This window comes from Cibotium barometz, chromosome 9 (assembly GCF_041138505.1).
Source record: "Cibotium barometz isolate CiBa-2024 chromosome 9, ASM4113850v1, whole genome shotgun sequence".
NCBI classification, from domain to species: domain Eukaryota; kingdom Viridiplantae; phylum Streptophyta; class Polypodiopsida; order Cyatheales; family Cibotiaceae; genus Cibotium; species Cibotium barometz.
In genome coordinates, this window is record NC_141054.1 from 30055240 (window position 1) to 30072293 (window position 17054).

Sequence of the window (17054 nt, forward strand, 5' to 3'; positions counted from 1 at the left end):
GGAACAAGCTCTAGTGGAGCAAGGGTTAGGACTAACCTTAAGGATTAAGGTTAGGGTCAGGCATCCAAGGATCACACATAGGAAATGGAGAGTCAAGAGTCCTCCTATATAATAGGGGCATGGGGCACACTCAAAGGATGTTCTCTTGTGTAGAGGATTATATCTACATTCTTGCCATTTCACTATAGAGCTGAGTGCTGTTGTATTGGAGTCATACCTCTTGGTGGTATGGGACACCAAGGTTAAGGTATGTGGTACTTCATTATATTTCATGTGTGCAAACCTTAGGCTCGGGGGTGGTTGGGTGGTAGAGTTTATGGCTAATTTATGCATGTTTATGCATGTTGATTATCTAGAGAGATCTTAGGATTTTCACAGTGATATCAGAGCTATCTCTAGATAATAGTTGTTGTTTCTACTTTCTTGTTTCAATTTTTGGCATTTTTTTTAAAGTAAATTTTTATATTTACTAAATAAAATGTTATTTTATTGGTTTGTTTGGTGATTTTGCACGTGGATCGTCGATATGGCGATTCGAACGCATGTTACTACTACTCAATGGACGAATCGACGTTGCACGAGAATTTCGTGAGTTTAATGCTTTTTTTTAATGGTTTAAAATAAACATTAATGAAAATTTTTACCAAATACCACATATTTTACTATGGATATTTTTGGTAGAATGGATTCCCTAAATTTTTAAAAAAAATTTACTAATTTTTTTAAAAAAAATAAGCATTTTTATAGTTAAAAATGTATTTTTAATGCATTTTGTAGGTTTTCCACGGATACGTTTTCGATTTTCTGCCAATTTTTTTTCCTAAAAAGCAATGTGGGACAGTCAATTGATGCATGGGTTCTCTCCGTTGTGCGTAAAGTTCTTCTCTTCCCCAAAATCTGAATTTTTATCTTCTATTTCTCTCGTGCGTGTGAATGCATTTTAATAGGATAATTTAATTAAATATTAATCATAATTAAATTTAATTATGATTAATACATGATTAATTAGACCTTAATCATCCATCTCTAACAATCTATAACAGAGAAGAGAAGGAGAGGATGGAGAGAGAAAGTATTAGAGAAGGTGGAGAGGAGAGAAGAGAGGAGAGATTCATTCTCTCTCCCTCTCTCATTAATTAGACCTTAATCATCCATCTCTAACAATCTATAACAGAGAAGAGAAGGAGAGGATGGAGAGAGAAAGTATTAGAGAAGGTGGAGAGGAGAGAAGAGAGGAGAGATTCATTCTCTCTCCCTCTCTCATTTCGACGCACAGGGGAGGAGAGGGAGAGAGGGGCTGCGCAACAGCCGTCGGCAAAAAAAAAAACGGCACCCCTTTCTCCCTCCCCCCATAAAAATTTTGTTTACAAGCTTTACAATAAAAGCTTAATTAAGCTTTTTTTAGCTTTAAAAAAATAATATATTTAAAATAGATTTTTTTTCCTTTTCGAGAAATTTTTAAATGGAAAGAAGCTTGAAAAAGGAAAAAAAATCTGAAAAAAATATATATTATTTCTCAAAAAAAATTATTCTTACTTCTAGAAACTTTTTTTTCCTTGAACCTTTTGGCTTGAACCTTGAACCTTTTTTTTTTCCTTGAACTTTTTGGCTTTCCGTATTCTCGAGAAATCTTTTGACTTTCCGAATTTCAGAAAATCTTTTGACCTTCCAAATTCCAGTCTTTTGACCTTTCGGATTCCGGAAAATCTTTTGACCTTTCATATTCGCTTTTTTTTTATCTTTTTATTTTCCCGAAACTGTTGGCTTTCCGTATTCCAAGAAAACCATTGGAATTCCGAAATTTGTTTTTGACCATTTGTATTCTAAATGCGTTCGGGATAAATTAAAAAATTTTAAAAATTTCTAAAAATTAGTAAAAAAATTAAACAAATGATATTTTAATTTTTTGGAATATTTGGGATTCGTGATTTGACATGTGGTATATCCATTCAAGCACCCGTGACCATTCAAATTCTTTTAAAATCTATTTCTGGCCCAAAAATTTAAGAAATCCATTAAAATTTTAAAATTTTTCATTGGATTTGAGAATTGTCGAGTGAAATTGAAAATTTCGTGGACGATGGGATTCTCATGAGAAATTAGGAATATTCTAAAAATTATTTTTAGAGATCCTAGAAATTGATATTTTTTAAATATCAATGGTATTTTAGCAAAATTATTTGCTAAAAGTTTTCTGAAAAATTATCAGTTTGGAGTGCCATAAGATGAGTTTTGGTGGTTTTTAAAATTAACATATTTTGAGGTCCTAAAAAATTTAAAAAAATTTAAAAAAATCATGATAATTCTTTTTCTCGAGAATTCTTATTTTCGAGGAATATTTGGTGTTATAGTACGTTTTTTATGTACTCACACTAAACAAATACGGATTATTCACATATTATTAATGCGAGCATGCCTTGTATTAATACTTTACTCGTTTGGATTAATTCTAGACGATGTTTTCATGATTTTTTAGCCAATATCTAGCCACCAAATGTTAATTGAAGCATTTTTCTTATGTGCAGTTGTTTCTAGTGAATTAATTTGCTAGAACTTTTGGTCAAGAGGGGTCAAGAAAAAGGTGAAGAAAAGTTTAATCCATATTCATAGAGAACTCATTTACCATGGCTCATATTGACTTCTCGGTCAATGACAATATCGATGACATGAGTGATCATCCCAACTCTAGAAGGAAAGATCTCAAGTTTCATTAAGAAGAAGAGGAGGCGATAACAAAGAGCGAATTTTTGGAGGTGACACGTCATCTCGAGGCTACGATAACAAAGTGCCATGATGAGATGAAATCACTTAAGGTGCAGATTTTAACTCTGCAGAAAGCTCTTCTAGCCACCTCATCTACAGCTACCAAAGCAGTTGCTTCGTCTTTTGCACCAAAGGTATACGGAGGAGAGAAGAAGGAGAAGACACAAGAATGTGTGGATGCCTGCCTTAACAGGTGGAATACACACTTCGCTTTTCACCCTTTCACTGATGTGCAGAAACTACAAATGACACAGGGTTTATTAAAGAGAAAAGCTTTGACTTAGTGGAAGGATCTAAAAGAAGATTCTATTCCCACTACTTGGCTAGGATTTGAAGTTGCATTCAAGAAGAAATTTGTCCAACCTGAGGATGAATTCGAAGTTATTACCAAGTTAGTTAAAAATAGCATAACTAATCAGTCTTTTGATAACTATGTGCAAAAGTTTAGACAGTTGGCTGCTAAAGCCAAGTCTGATGATCATACTTTGTGTGATATTTTCATCAATGGTTTATCTCGTGATTATCAATACGAGGTGAAGAAGTGCAAAGTTAAAACGGCTGAGGATGCTATTCAGGCTGCTCAAGTTTTTCATAAGATAATGGTTTGCACCAATTCATCAAAACCAACGTTAAGTGAAAAGAAACCCACGTTCACTTATTCAAACAGTGGACAAAAAAGGAAACTGGTTCACACGTAAGGTCTCTCTCACTACAAAATCTATCCAATGCATTTAAGTGTTTTTGTAAACCCTCGACTGAATCTGAGATCAACACAATGTCGTCAGCATATAGCAATATGGACACTACTATCTAAGCCGATGGTGAACCTCTACCTCCGAAACTTTCCACAAATACTGCTATCTCATTAATGTATAGCCCAAAGAGTGTAGGTGAGAGTGGGCAGCCGTGCTTAACCCCAATAGTGCTACATATATCTCCCGAGGTCTGCACGTACTCAGCTAAGTACTGCCTCATAGAGTGCCATCACACCCAATATCATCTCGTGAGAACTAGAGCTCCTGCAAGCATCCTATCATATGAGATCGAGGGACGAAGTCAAAGGCTTTGCGGAAATCCACAAAGCAACAATACACGTCTCTTTGATGACCTCGTCTCCTCTATGATAGCCCATAAAGTAAAGATATGGTCCAACATGGAGAAGTTTCTCCTGAAGCCTACCTGGCCTGATGCTCTGTTTTCCATCCTCTCTGCCATAGATCTCATCATGTCCTCTAGTACTGCCCCATAGATTTTGGCCATTATGTGGCCAATCATGACAGTCCTGTAGTTACCTGGGTCCATCGGGTCTCCTGTTTTGTGGAAGGGGACAATGGGGTTGGTAGTCTAGGAGGGTGGGAAGTCTTCAGAGAGTGCTCTATAAAAAGACGGGCAACAATGGGAGCCAATACGTGGTGCCCGTGGAAAAAATGTTCTGTGCGTAGATACTCATGATCTTTTCCTCTCCCATTATGTAGTTTTTTAAGAACCCTGGTGACATTGGGGGAATCAAAGAGATAAGATGATGTGGGCTGAGGGATGTGTGACATTTGTGGTATAGGCCAAGGGATGTGTGACATTTGTGGTATAGGCTGGTTTGGCACATCATTCAGCTGTCGTGCATAGGCTTCCCAAAGGCTAGGATCTGTGACAAATGTAGGTGCTCTTTTCTCTTCAAGAATGCGCCAAGCTTCTGAGTTGTCCTTGCTCAAAAAGAGCTAGTATTACTCTTGTTCTCATCTGGCGAGAAATGCCCATTTCTTTCGGCGAGTGAATGTACGGAAGATGTGTTGCATCTTAGGTGCTGAAATCAGCCCATGTTCCCTCTCGTGTAAGAGGGAAATCCTGGTGGTTTTGCACTCTTCATCATACCATCCATTCTGGGGTTGGGATCCCACTAGCAAACTTGCTGTGGAGCATGTAGTGCAAGGGAAGCTGGCGTGGGCAGAGTCATGGATGATGGAGGAAAGTTGGGATGTAATGGTTGAGATAGGGAGGGCTAAGTCGAGAGCTGAAATGTGGGGGGAGATGTTTCCTCATAGATGTGGTCAAGATCATGATGGAAATGCATCCGGGTGAAGGTGGTGACAGGGGGTATGGGTGTGGATGTGGGTGTGGGTGGTAAGATTGGGCATGAGATCGTGAAAGAAAGTAATGCGTGGTCAACTAGTATGGGGAGAGGAGGGATGGTGAAGTCTCGGATGTGTGGTATAAGAGCGGGAGATCCCATGAGGTAATCCACCGTACTAGTGCCTCCTGTTAGAATTTGTGTATCTCAGTGTTTTGGGGATCTACCATTTATTTGGTATTTTATCTATTTTCTCCTATTTATTTTGTCCAAGGCCAGTCGGCCAGGTCCCTACTGCACTATATAAGGAGTTCCCAATTATTCACTCATTTATCCATTGTCCCTTGCACATAGTTCAACACTCAGTTGCTGGCCATTGCCATTGTAAAGCTTTGCTGCTGTTATAAAAGGTGATCTTGTCCAACTCTCTCAATCTCCTTTGCACTCTCTCATATGTTTACTGTTTATGGTTCCGCCTGTGCTATCTCCTTCATGGTATCATTCGCTTAGGTCCAGGCTGCTCCAAGCTCTGCAAATCTGCCCGCCGTCACATCTTTGCCTTCATTTTCTGCCATATCTCCTCCTGGCTGAAGATCAGACCCAAACAATGGCTGCGTTTTCACACATTGCTGCGTTTTTTGGTCCAGCCAGCCCTTCTTGCTGCCGACCAGTTTGTTGGCTGCGTTTTCTCCTACATAGGCAAGCCGGCTTGGTTTTCTGGCTGCATTTTCTTCTACAAAGGCAAGCGTTGGGAGTTTTGGCTGCAGATTCTTCTCCGGCATAAAATTTGGTGGGTTCTCTTGTATGTGGAGTTGCCAGACAATTATACATTTCCTTCTACCTCCACGAGTCCCTACCCTTCTGGTAGGAGGTTCCCGGTGGTTTCTTAGACTGTTTTGCTGCTGTCCAGCCTCCTCTCTCTGGTTTGAGAGGGGGTTGATTGTTCCTGGTGCCTCGCTTCATTGGAGAGCACTTGAGAGAAGTGTTTGAGAGCTGAGATTTGTTCTTTGTTGATGTGGATATGGCTCCCCCTTACGAACAAGGATGACAAGTTGAAAGGACCCAACTACGCTCATAAAGTAAGGCTTGAAAATAGTTAAAGTTAGAAAAGTTTCAATTTCAAAAATTAACAATAAAAGAGAGCGAGCGTCTTCAAAACTCTAGGCGGTGGACTCAGGATCAGGAGGATGAATTTGCTGTGCAATTACAAGACTGGGAGAATCAAGACTCGAAGGCGCATTCTGTGCTTGTGCGGACCATCACCGAGGAGGTCTCACCGACAGTGCAAACTCACCAGTGCTCATCAGGTATGGTCTAAATTGAGGGATCTCTTTGCTCGAGATTCATCGATGAGGGCAGCTACCTTGCAAGGGTAGCTCAACGGCTTGTTATTTCCTGAAGGCAATTCCATGTAGTCTTTTCTCATGAAGACCAAGGTTATCCATGACCAGTTACTGGCTATGATTGCTGCTTTGTCTTCTTCTCAGCTAGCTGCTCTTATCCTCACCAACCTTCCTCCAAGCTATGATGTGATTTCTCAATCTTTGCAGTGCCAGGTCACATCCACTAAGTTGGATTTTGATGATCTTAGCTCCCTACTTTTGGAGGAGGAGTCCGTTCTCATCTCACAGGGTAAATTGAAGGCAACAGTTCTGACCGGGCACTTTCCTCAGTTCAAAAGAAAGGTCGGAGTCGCTGCTTTACTTGTGGAAAAAGAGGCCATCTGTCCAAAGCTTGTTTGTCCAAGAAGAAGGACAAGACCAAGGGCAAGGCTTCATCTCAAAGAAAAGACAAAGACACGACACAAGATAGTGATACAAATTCTAGTACCACTTCTAGGGCTCCCAGGGCGCTTCCGGCTCAAGAGACCCTAGATAGTGTGCTTCTTTAGTACACATGCAGTTTCCCCCCATCTGCTTCCAAACAGAAGAGGCTTGTGGACGGAAGAGAGGAATGATTACAGCTCCACCTATTGGTGCATGGGGATCATGATTCGGAGTTCCAAGCATTAGACATCTAGCAAGATGGGTACAGTAGAGATTATGAACTGGATTTGTTCCAAGTTCATTGTTCGAGGCTTTTGGGACACGATGTATTCCGTCCACTGTTGGAGATTATGCACGTGGTGTGTCCAACAACTCATCGTCTATTCTTGGAGTTTCTCTGCACACTATTGTAAGAATTCGTGGCTAAGCAAAGTTCTTTGTTGTTCGTCGTGGCATCTTGTTTCGGGGAAATAGGTTGGTGGGTGCTCTCTCCGAGGTGATTCCAGTATTCACGATGTTGGAGGGTCCATGGTTGCATCTTCATTGACTTGTCTTCTTCCGACTCTTACATACTATGAGCTGCAGAGGGGGTGTTAGAATTTGTGCATCTCAGTGTTTTGGGGATCCACCATTTATTTGGTATTTTATTTATTTTCTCCTATTTATTTTGTCCAAGGCCAGTCGGGAAAAGATGTAAGGTTGTCCGATTGCGGCCATCTGGACAGCCCATTATATATAACCAGCTCATGCACAGCCCCCATCTCCAAGAAGTGTCTACCATATGGCGCTGCATTCCCCATATCCTGGTTGGCCCTCTAGAGACCCATCTCAACCAAGTCGATTTCTAACATAATGGCATCTCCTTGGAAGTCATATGTCTGCACTTGTTCCCCTTTTGTCTGTGCATTAAAGTCTCCTAAACTCCTTGTTGGGAGAACTCTACAATGTCTACAAATAATGGCGCATATGGAGTCTCCCCTTTCTCTGTCAACCTGCATGAATATTCTAATTTCTTTGGTGGAAACTAGCATACTGCAATATGCATCACTCTCAAGCCAAGCCTAGCTAATCGCATCCACATAAAACAAGCCTCCTCATCTTGTCTAACCATTGTGAGCATGCCTCTCAAATGAGGCCGAAACAAGCATGCCACTCCTTCCGAGCCACGCACCCCCCAGTGGTGTGTGTTTGTCCTCTGAAAGCTGACTCCCATGTGTAACCCTCCACTTTGGGTAGTCCTCTCTCGAGGCTTTGATGCGTTTCTGTGTAGAAGATAATATCCCTATCTGTGTAAGTCTCTGTGAAGCCTCCAATGTCTGACCATAGAGTTCCATTGCAATTCCATACTCCCATCCTCAATGCATTTATGGTCTCATAGACCCCGCACCGTCATGTGGGGCGTCTATCCATGATGATGACTCGGTCATCACGATAAACGGCCCATTTTCCTGCCATAATCTGAACCATTCCGGTTTTCCTGTGTTCCACCAGTAGGGGGGTGAGGTCATCTCCAAGGTATATTTTGGTGGTTCGGAGGGTGGCCCTCTTATTCAAGAAAGCCAAACGAGACTCCATATCTTTGAACTTGAGGAGGAGAGGCCTCTCCCTCGTCAAGTCCTTCCCGGCTCACCAAGCATCGACAAAAGGGGTGTCAGTGAGGCTCATTTGTCTACATAAAGTCTCACCGTCCTCTTTTGGTGAGTTGCCCGCTTGCAAGCCTGTTACTCGCACATGTAGAGCCCTAGATTGGTGACGCTTCTCTTCCTCAAGCATGGCCTTCATGATGGATGTGGCATTCGAGGTGTGGACTGTTTTTTGCTTTTTCACAACCTCAACCCATTTGGAGGTTTCTTCCACCTCTTCTTTGGTTGCTTCCATGTCTTTTCAGAGGCTTGCATGCTCCTCCCGGAATCCTGATTCGAACTCTTGAATCTCCGTTGTGATTGCCTTCTTAGCCTTCTCTAGAGAGAGAAGGAAGAGAGGACACTAGGTGTCAGGCAAAGAGGTAAAGTGACTTGTGGTGCAAGCTGGGATGGACACATGGCCGGTTGCTCCCTTTGTACAAAGGGGATAAGGACTAGGCGATGGGCATTGAGTTTTGTCCACCTCGGGACATCACTGTGTGCGAACACAGGGCTGGTCATAATTTATAAGTGAGTTTTGACCACCCAAAACTTGATGAAGTGTGTACACTCACTTATAAATTGATGCTAATTCCTAAGACTAAGTTTTTGACCAATACTTACCACCTATCGCATGCCACACAACAGACACTTTCACACGCACAGTTCACAGGCAGGCGTCCCTTACCCAGAACTTTACATTGGTCAAGCGAGCATGAAAAAAACATGCAAATTCAATTGCAAGTAAGCACATAAAGATGCTATGCAATGCAACATTGGTATGGACGATCCTCGTTCATGAGACTATACCAAAATAGACGTGTTCTAGGCAAGTATACAAGATACGAGACTCAATGAAACAATCCTCTAGACATGTACACATAGGCACAAGTCCCAACAGAAAGCCAAGTCCACAGTATCAGATGAGTGGCATCAATCCCCAGCATATGGGGCTGCCGTGGATGCCAGTCCAATGTATATACATAATGATAAAGCACAGGTGGACCAATTGGGTGGCCAAATGGTGACATTGTGCGTCTCTTGTCAATTCAGCAAATTACATCTTATGTTGAGCTTGTTGTCCATTAAATCTTCGTGTATTTAAGTGTATTGATTAGCATCGTGTTCAACCAAGCATTCCACACCGACAAGTGGAATTACAAAATCTCAAATTTGTCTACGCGCAAGGTGGCTCCCTACGATCCAGCACACCAAAGAAAAGGTCGCGGGGAAGGATACTGTCGAAGCTAAGAGCTGGGGTCCACGTCTAAAAATAGGCAAGGGATGGCAGCCTCGATTGGGGATGAAGGAGAAGTTGCCATGGAGTCCTCCTAGAAGGTGAAGACAAAAGTGCCTACTCTTGCCGATGAAGAAGAACCAAAAGCAAAGCACCTATGCGGAGGATGACAGGCGACAAATGAGGAAGAGGAAGGGTTGGGGAGCTGGAAGACGGAAAGCACTAAGGAGGCGGCGGGGGGGCGAAGGTGCACACCAGGCCGAGGGAGAGGGGTTGACAAACAGGGATTCGGGTAGTGCATGGGGGGGCGGGGGCAACAGCGAAGAGGAAGGTAGAGAGGCTAGAGAGAGGAGGACGAAGAGGCACAAAGGAGGAGGGGACTGGGGGCAGCACACAAACTGGCGAGCTACGCGGAGGGGGCAAAGAAGGGCTAGCAGTGTTGAAGGAGTGGAGACGGAGAAAGGGCGGGGAAGGCTGAGGCGAAGAAGGGAGGAGCAATGGCAAAGTGGAAGGAACAAGTGGGCAACAAGCCAATGCCTTGCTTGCATCATACTCACCATGGTATGCCTTTTTCTTTTTGGCATTATGCTCTTCCCCTTCATGTTTTCGTTTTCCCCTTCCCAATGAAGCACATTGGCATGATATGCTGCATGGGCTCTCCGAGCAGGTGGCCTCCTACATACATCTTCTCGCATCTCCTTGCTCATGAGCATACTCGGTAAGACATGAATATCATGGACTGCATATTCATTATGTACATCACCTGCATAACGAGAAAATTCCAGCCCATGTGTATTCCCTCCGCAAGCCAATTCAATAGGCAATGTCCCATGTCCTACACGATGGCCATGTTCACCATGAAAGGCATAACGTGCATGTACCAAACCGTCCACCCTCTTTGGCATATGCATATCTTTCATCCTTTGATCCATGAGGTGAAGAGGCATGGCGAGAAGTCACCGAAGGCTCCTCTCTATAGATAAAAGACTTTATCCTACGTAAAATAGCACCACCTGACTCTATGAGAGACAATTTCTTAAATTTCAGCTCATCAAACACATCCATTGCAGATGAGATATATAAGAGCTAGCTCCCTTGGCTTCACACCCAACTCCTTTGCGATGGGGTCAAACGTGCAGTCCATCATAGATTCAGATTTTGTGGCTTCTATAAGCTGGCACAAGAGGGACAGAGCAGGAACCACACGGCTACCTTGCAACTCTTTTTTCACATTCACGTGATCACATCCATAGGAAGCTAGTTCATTGTACACATTTTTTGTATATGTTCAATATAACTCTAACTCGTAGATATATGTTCAGCACGATGAGCCCCCACAAATACCCAAGTCTTGCCCTAGAGTCCTCACGACAGCTCGCACTTGAGGGTGTCACGCAACATGGTATATTAGAGTTCCCACCTGGCTCTCTCTCAGGACACGGGCTCCAAATGGACCACCTCCCACCTCCTCACTACAGCCTGGACCCCCTTTTCTCCAGCTCTCCTGTGAGGACGTCATCGGGACTATCCAGTTTAACCTCCTCAGAATCCACATACACAGTATATGGATTGCACCTTCAGAGCTCCCACCGAAGATGCACTTCTACAGAGATCATTTCCTCAGGCTTACAGAGGATGGCTTCATCCAGCAGCCAGACTACCTGGGTATTCACATCACATGCCATGCAGATTGGCCAGCTACCGGTATCCTCCCACCACCTTCAGGTGGAGACAGGGCAGGCAAAGCCCATATTCAGAGATGAGAGCTCATATGGAGACCTTGGGAGGAGAGGATCTGCAGATTATGCCACACAGGGGTCGAGACAGAGGAGCGCTACACCTGTCACTGCCCAGTGTTATACGGTACATGGGAAGCTGGCGTGATGGCTGTGGAGCATGTCTTGGACCTGGAGCTAATGGGAGGATTGTGGTTGGTGTCCTGTGGGCCAGGGAAGCCGGGTATGTCGAAGCGTGCAAGCCCATTCCGAACTGACTCCTCATGGACAGGGAAGAGCTGAGGTATCCTCTGGTGGACCACCCGTGGGGTCTAGTATGTCGATATCCTCTCCTTGGGCCTGGAAGAAATTGGTGATGGTCGGCTGCTGGCGAGGAAGGAGTGGTGGTGGCTGTGGTCGAGACTCTCTTAGGAGTGTATCTCTGTGTCTGCAAAGTTCCAGTAGGAAGAGTCCCAGACAGCGGTCCAGGAAATCCCTGATCCTGGATAATGGGCAAAAACCCTCACGGAAGAGACAGTGGTACCTCCTTCGGATCTCAAAAGGGCATCTCTCGACCATACTCAGTAACCCCATGCTCGACATACTTGAGAGAGGTGTACCCTCTACTGGAGGATGATGTGCCCCACATGCTTCATATTGTCATGTACTCCATGATGAGACTCTCTTGTACTAGTGCTTATACACCATATAATTCCCCATGATGATCATTGTATCGGCCTCTACTTTTTAGAGAGCTATGTTATTTGTACTTGTTTTGTTTTTCTTTTCCATGATGAGGCATACCATGGATAGCATTGTATCACTTTGGTCTCATAGACGCATTGGGTCTTTAGGAGACGTTTAATACGAGTCTCTCTCTCTCTCTCTCTCTCTCTCTCACACACACACACACAAACAAACATCTGTTCATATCTACATTCACACCATGCATTGGCATACCCACTCCTCCAAAAAAATAAACTATATAGATGAGAATAATTAATAAGAACTGTACTGACCGCAGATCACATGCCTTATAGAAAGGATTTCGGTGTTAGTGATGTGGCTGTTGCTGTGGTGGTGGAGGTGGAGGTGGCAGCAGCGGGGCCTGCAACTGCTGCGGCCCCTGTTGCTGCTGATGATGATGAAGCTGTTGGAACTGCTGCTGTTGGAGCATTTGAAGCTGCTGCTGTTGTTGCAGATAACTTTTATACGTGTTCATATTTACTGAAGAAATGGACTGAAATTGAGAACAAATCCGAAGGAAGTGTCAATGTCATCACAATATAGACTCACGCCAACCACACAAAAGACAACCACCCTCCTTAAACTGGTAAAATAATGTGATATCTTATCCCCCTCCCCAAAGACAATAATCACTCAAAGTGCTAGCACGACTCTGCTTTTTTCACTACTAACCTACCTGAAGCGGGGCTTGCACATGGGATAGAGAAAAATGTATAGGTATAGATTCAGGGGTAGTCAATGCTTGAAACTGGCTGATGGAGTTGTTTGCTGATGATGATTGCAGCAGCCCCAAATCAGAGCTTATTGGTGCAGCAACAGAGGCTAAACTACTGAGTGGTCTGGCTGGAACACCATAAGTCATATCACGCATAGCTACACCCATAGTTGGACCTGCTCCTGCCACCACTGTCTCTGAAGACCCTCCAGTCATTCCCATCCCAACAGGATGAAGTGGGCCCATTTGCGGAATCTGCATATGTGGCAAGCCCGGAGGTAACACCATGGACGACAAGCTCACCCCAGTTCTCATGGACATAACCTGTATTTATATATCTCGTCAATATAAAACACCCACCAAAAACCCAAGAACCAATCAAGTGAACCTTTTTCACTTTATATCTTCCCAATGGCATTAGAATGCCCACTATTCCATTTTCATGTCATGCAGAAGCTCAGTGTTTGCTAGTAAGAATTCACCTGTAGTTGCAACTGTAGATTTTTGAGGTGATCAATAGCTTCATCTAGCAATGCAGCCTTGTTACTCTGCTCCAAGCAAGGGACAATTTAGTTCGTAGGTTGCAGATGATATGCCTTTGACAAACAGACAACATGTCTTAACATAAAAACTTGAAATGGGGACAATGCATGTTTTGGCAGGGGCTTCGTGCACCTTGCTTGCATTTGGGATAAGCTCCCGAAGGGCATTCATCTTGTCATTGATTCTATTGCGCCTTCGCTGCGTCCAAACAGAACCATCATATATTGAGAACAAAGCTATGGCCTTTGATAAGGATGCACAATAAAGGTCATCAAATAGTAGCACTGACCCGTTCAGAGAGGTTGTGAACCTCATTTGCCTTAGTCCTTTTCAAGGTGGAGTTCCGTGCCTGAGAATTTTCTGACTCACCTTCAGCATCCTTCACCCACAAAAACAATTAGAAAAAAAGCAATCAAAGGATGCATTATGCAAAACCTAGCCTGATGGTCTCATGCAAATGGAGGATTGTTAGGCAACTACACTCAACATTAGGCATCATGAACATCACTTCCATACAGCTAGTAAGCCCAATCAACATCAGCCAGAATATATGAGAATAAGATTACCTTAATAGTGTACTATAATCTAATGAACACAATTAGAAAAACAGTTAAAGAGGGTATGAGTAGTACCTTTATAGTGTATTATGATCTAATGAACACAGTTAGAAAAACAGTGGTACCTCACTTTGGCACTCAGAATCTTCAAACTTCCTTTTGCTGCTAGAAACTGTTTCTTTCAAGCTTTCACTCGTTTGGGACCCTCCGGAATACACACCCTTGTCTTTCCTTTCTTGACATGGAAATGAGAGGCCAGTGAGCTTCTGCATGTCAATGGTATCCATGCCAGAACTAACAGCAGCACTACTACCACCACTGCCGACGCTACCTTCCTTAGCCTGCTCTGCACTCGATTGCTGCTGTGCCCTGACACTCAGCTTTTCCATATTGTGAGAACTCAAGAAAGCCGTTGTTAAATTAGAATATTCCAAACAAGTATCCTTTGGACTATTGCTGTTGTTATTGTCGCTGTCTCCTCCTCTGGGATGAATGTTAGGCTGGTTCTCTTGAGAACCATTGCTGGGAAAGCCACCACAAAGGTTAAAAAGATGGGGTTGAACCAGATTAGGCAGCTTCACCTCACCTTTTTGCTTGGCTGGCTGAGAGGAAAACATGCTGCCATAGGACCCAAAATTTCTTATTGTCAGTGGTAACACGGAAGAGGAACAGCCCACTGGAGACGCAGAGTTTTTTTCTGAAAGAGTCCTGCCCAAAGGGAAGTTAGAAGACGGGCGAGAGCTCGATTCGTGGGGTTGCGTGGGTTGGATTGAGGTTCTCACCTTGCTAAAAGCTTCCACACCTGATGGCCTTGTAACTCCTGCTGCTCTGTCAGCACCCAGAGCAAGGGCTGCATCAGCAGCTGGATTTGTCAGGGCGCTTGTTGCTTGAGTGCCCCTACCCAATTCCTTTTTCATCCAGCTTTCTTCTTTGCTCTGAGGCAAGTGTGCAGCAGCTTCCCTATGTAGTTCATGGCTGAGCCAGCTTTCTTGAGCAAATTGAACCATGTTTCTGAAGTGGGCAGTGGCTTTTCTCTGTAACCCTTTCCCTTCTTCATCCTGGGGCAAGTGTTTGAAGAGGGCTGTATGAATCCTGTTGCTGTTTGGCTCCTTATTCATCCAAACTGTCTCCTCTGTAGGTGACTGCTTGGAGTGGGTAGCAACATTTGTAGCTACCTGAGCTTCTTTTGCTGCCCAGCCTTCCCCCTCTTGTTCAGCCGAGAGCTTCAATTGGGCAAGCTTCCGACAATCTTTGCCAAAACCTTGTCTACCGTCAGGTTGTCTACTAACCCCACCTCCACCTCTTCCTTCTCCTTCTTCGCGCACTGATGCAGCCACAACAGCGGCTTCTTTTCTGTGTTTCATCAAACGGTTCTCCTCTTGACCACTCTGCTCTGAGGACTCCTTAACAGCCCAACTCTCCTCCTCTTGAAGAAACTGCTTTATATGGCCATCAGTTTTTCTGTCCAAGTCTCTGCTTATCCAGCCTTCAGCAGCTCTACTGTCCAAGTCTTTGGTGACCATCCAAGCTTCATCCTCCTGCTGAGGCAAATATTTCACAGCCAAAGAAGAAGAAGAAGAACAAGAAGAAGAAGAAGAGAAGCCACCAGAGACAGGGGCAGCAGGGAAAGGAGGCGGCCAATGCTGGAAGATGTCTGGGCAGGCGTCATCCAAAGGGTACTGAAGCCATGTGACAAGCTCATCATCAGCAAAGGGATTGTCACTGTTATGATTGATGATGCCGCTGCTGATATAATTGCTGACGGCAACATTGTTGTTTATTTCATCATGGGCTTGACGAATCCCACCAGCCTCCCCGACTTGCTTGTCGGAAGCCTTAAGCCCATCTGCCTGCTCAGACATATTTGGGCAAAAGGCGGCACCGTCAAGCAGAACATGTCATTGCTTACCACTATTGTACCACCACCGCCCACTTACTAATCAACAACATTATGTCGGTGTTCCTCCTCTTTTAAGCTTTCTCCCCCCTTTTCCCAACTGACCCATCTCAGCTTTCAACCATCACAACTGATGGGCTGCAATGGTTTTTCCCCCCTTTTCTGAAACATCTTTCAGTCATCGCAACCTGATGGGCTGCAATATTTTTCACATTTTTCAGAACATTACATCTGATGAACTCTTAGCTTTCAACCATAAAAACTGCTGAAAGTTCAGTGAATTGGGTCTCGCAGTTCTGAGAGATGTCGAGACACCCCGCCCCCCCCCCCTCCTCCTCTTCTCTCTCCCTCTCTCCCTGCCTCCCTCCCGAATCGAAATTGGGCTCAGTAGTAATTGTGGTTATTGAAACGGCGTTGAGGGATTTGTATTAGAAAGAAAGGGGGAAACTGCCAATAATTTTTCTTTTTGGAAAAGCAAAACTCACCATCAGAAGTTGCTATTCCGTGATCACCGCCTACGCAGCGCTGGTAGGTTTCGATGAGCCCGCCCTGCACCGCAGCGCAAGGGGCGGTGACGCTAAGATCTTCCTATCTTTGGCCAAAAAAGAAACGACGCTGATCGAAATGCACCGGCAAACACCTACTGTGAGCGTCACTAGTGCTTAATTAGGCGACTAATGAGTCAAATGAAGTCTTCTTAGCTGCGCAAACAGAAAAGGATTAAGCAAATACGGCTCTCTCTCTCTTTGACTTCAAAAGAATCAACCTCGACGAAGCAGTTAATTCATCCTTAACCATGGATTAGTATGGTGTAGTACTGCGCCATTAAGTCGACGACAAGCAAGTGCTACGACGACACGCGTCGCGGTCCGGATGGGTGGCCAGATACGCACTGCCAAGTGAGCCGCCGAGCTGGTGGGTGACGTCGTATTAACGATGAGCTGGCAATACGGGACCACAAGATCTGCCACGTGCACACTGCCGATGACGTCACCGGACTACACTCACTACCTTTCTTGTTGCCACGTGTGACTCCTTTACATCAATTTGGACCCTTGGTCCTTGTAAATTAACAATTTTGAGCACGTGTATGCTTAACACATTTTTTGGGACCTGGGTGCATTAATTGATATATATATATAATTATTTGCTTCATTTTATTATCTAAATAATTATTTGCTTCATTTTATTATCTAAATAATTATTTGCTTCGTGCTCTCATTTTTATTACTGTGGCAAAACAGTTTTTTGTGCATTAATATTTGCTTCATTTTATTGCCTAATTATAAATATTTCTCAAAATTGTTAATTTGCTTCATCTTATTGTCCATTCATATTTGCTTCATTTTATTGCCTAATTATAAATATTTCTTAAAAAATCCTAAGTAGTCATCTCTCCTTCTCCCATAGGAAGAGAAAGAAAGAGG

General features: G+C 43.8%; 1 protein-coding gene across 6 annotated transcripts in view; it reads right to left on the minus strand.

Annotated features, from left to right (window-relative positions):
* The window catches only part of LOC147635441 (uncharacterized), a 38664-nt gene extending 22277 nt beyond the window's left edge, over positions 1-16387 (minus strand). For 4 of the 6 annotated variants that reach the window (XR_015266650.1, XR_015266648.1, XR_015266649.1 and 1 more), the window contains exons 1-6: positions 13856-16387; positions 13463-13552; positions 13306-13371; positions 13113-13178; positions 12592-12954; positions 12188-12408 (exon numbers count right to left, since the gene is read on the minus strand). Coding sequence is in view for 2 of the 6 variants with exons in the window: in XM_086802700.1 (XP_086658826.1) it covers positions 12223-12408; positions 12592-12954; positions 13113-13178; positions 13306-13371; positions 13463-13552; positions 13856-15592 (2508 nt within the window). In the remaining 4 variants the exon portion in view is untranslated. The remainder of the gene's footprint in view (positions 1-12187; positions 12409-12591; positions 12955-13112; positions 13179-13305; positions 13372-13462; positions 13553-13855) is intronic. The other 2 variants (XR_015266651.1, XM_086802702.1) reach the window with 1 other exon arrangement.
* Positions 16388-17054: the final 667 nt, after the last annotated feature.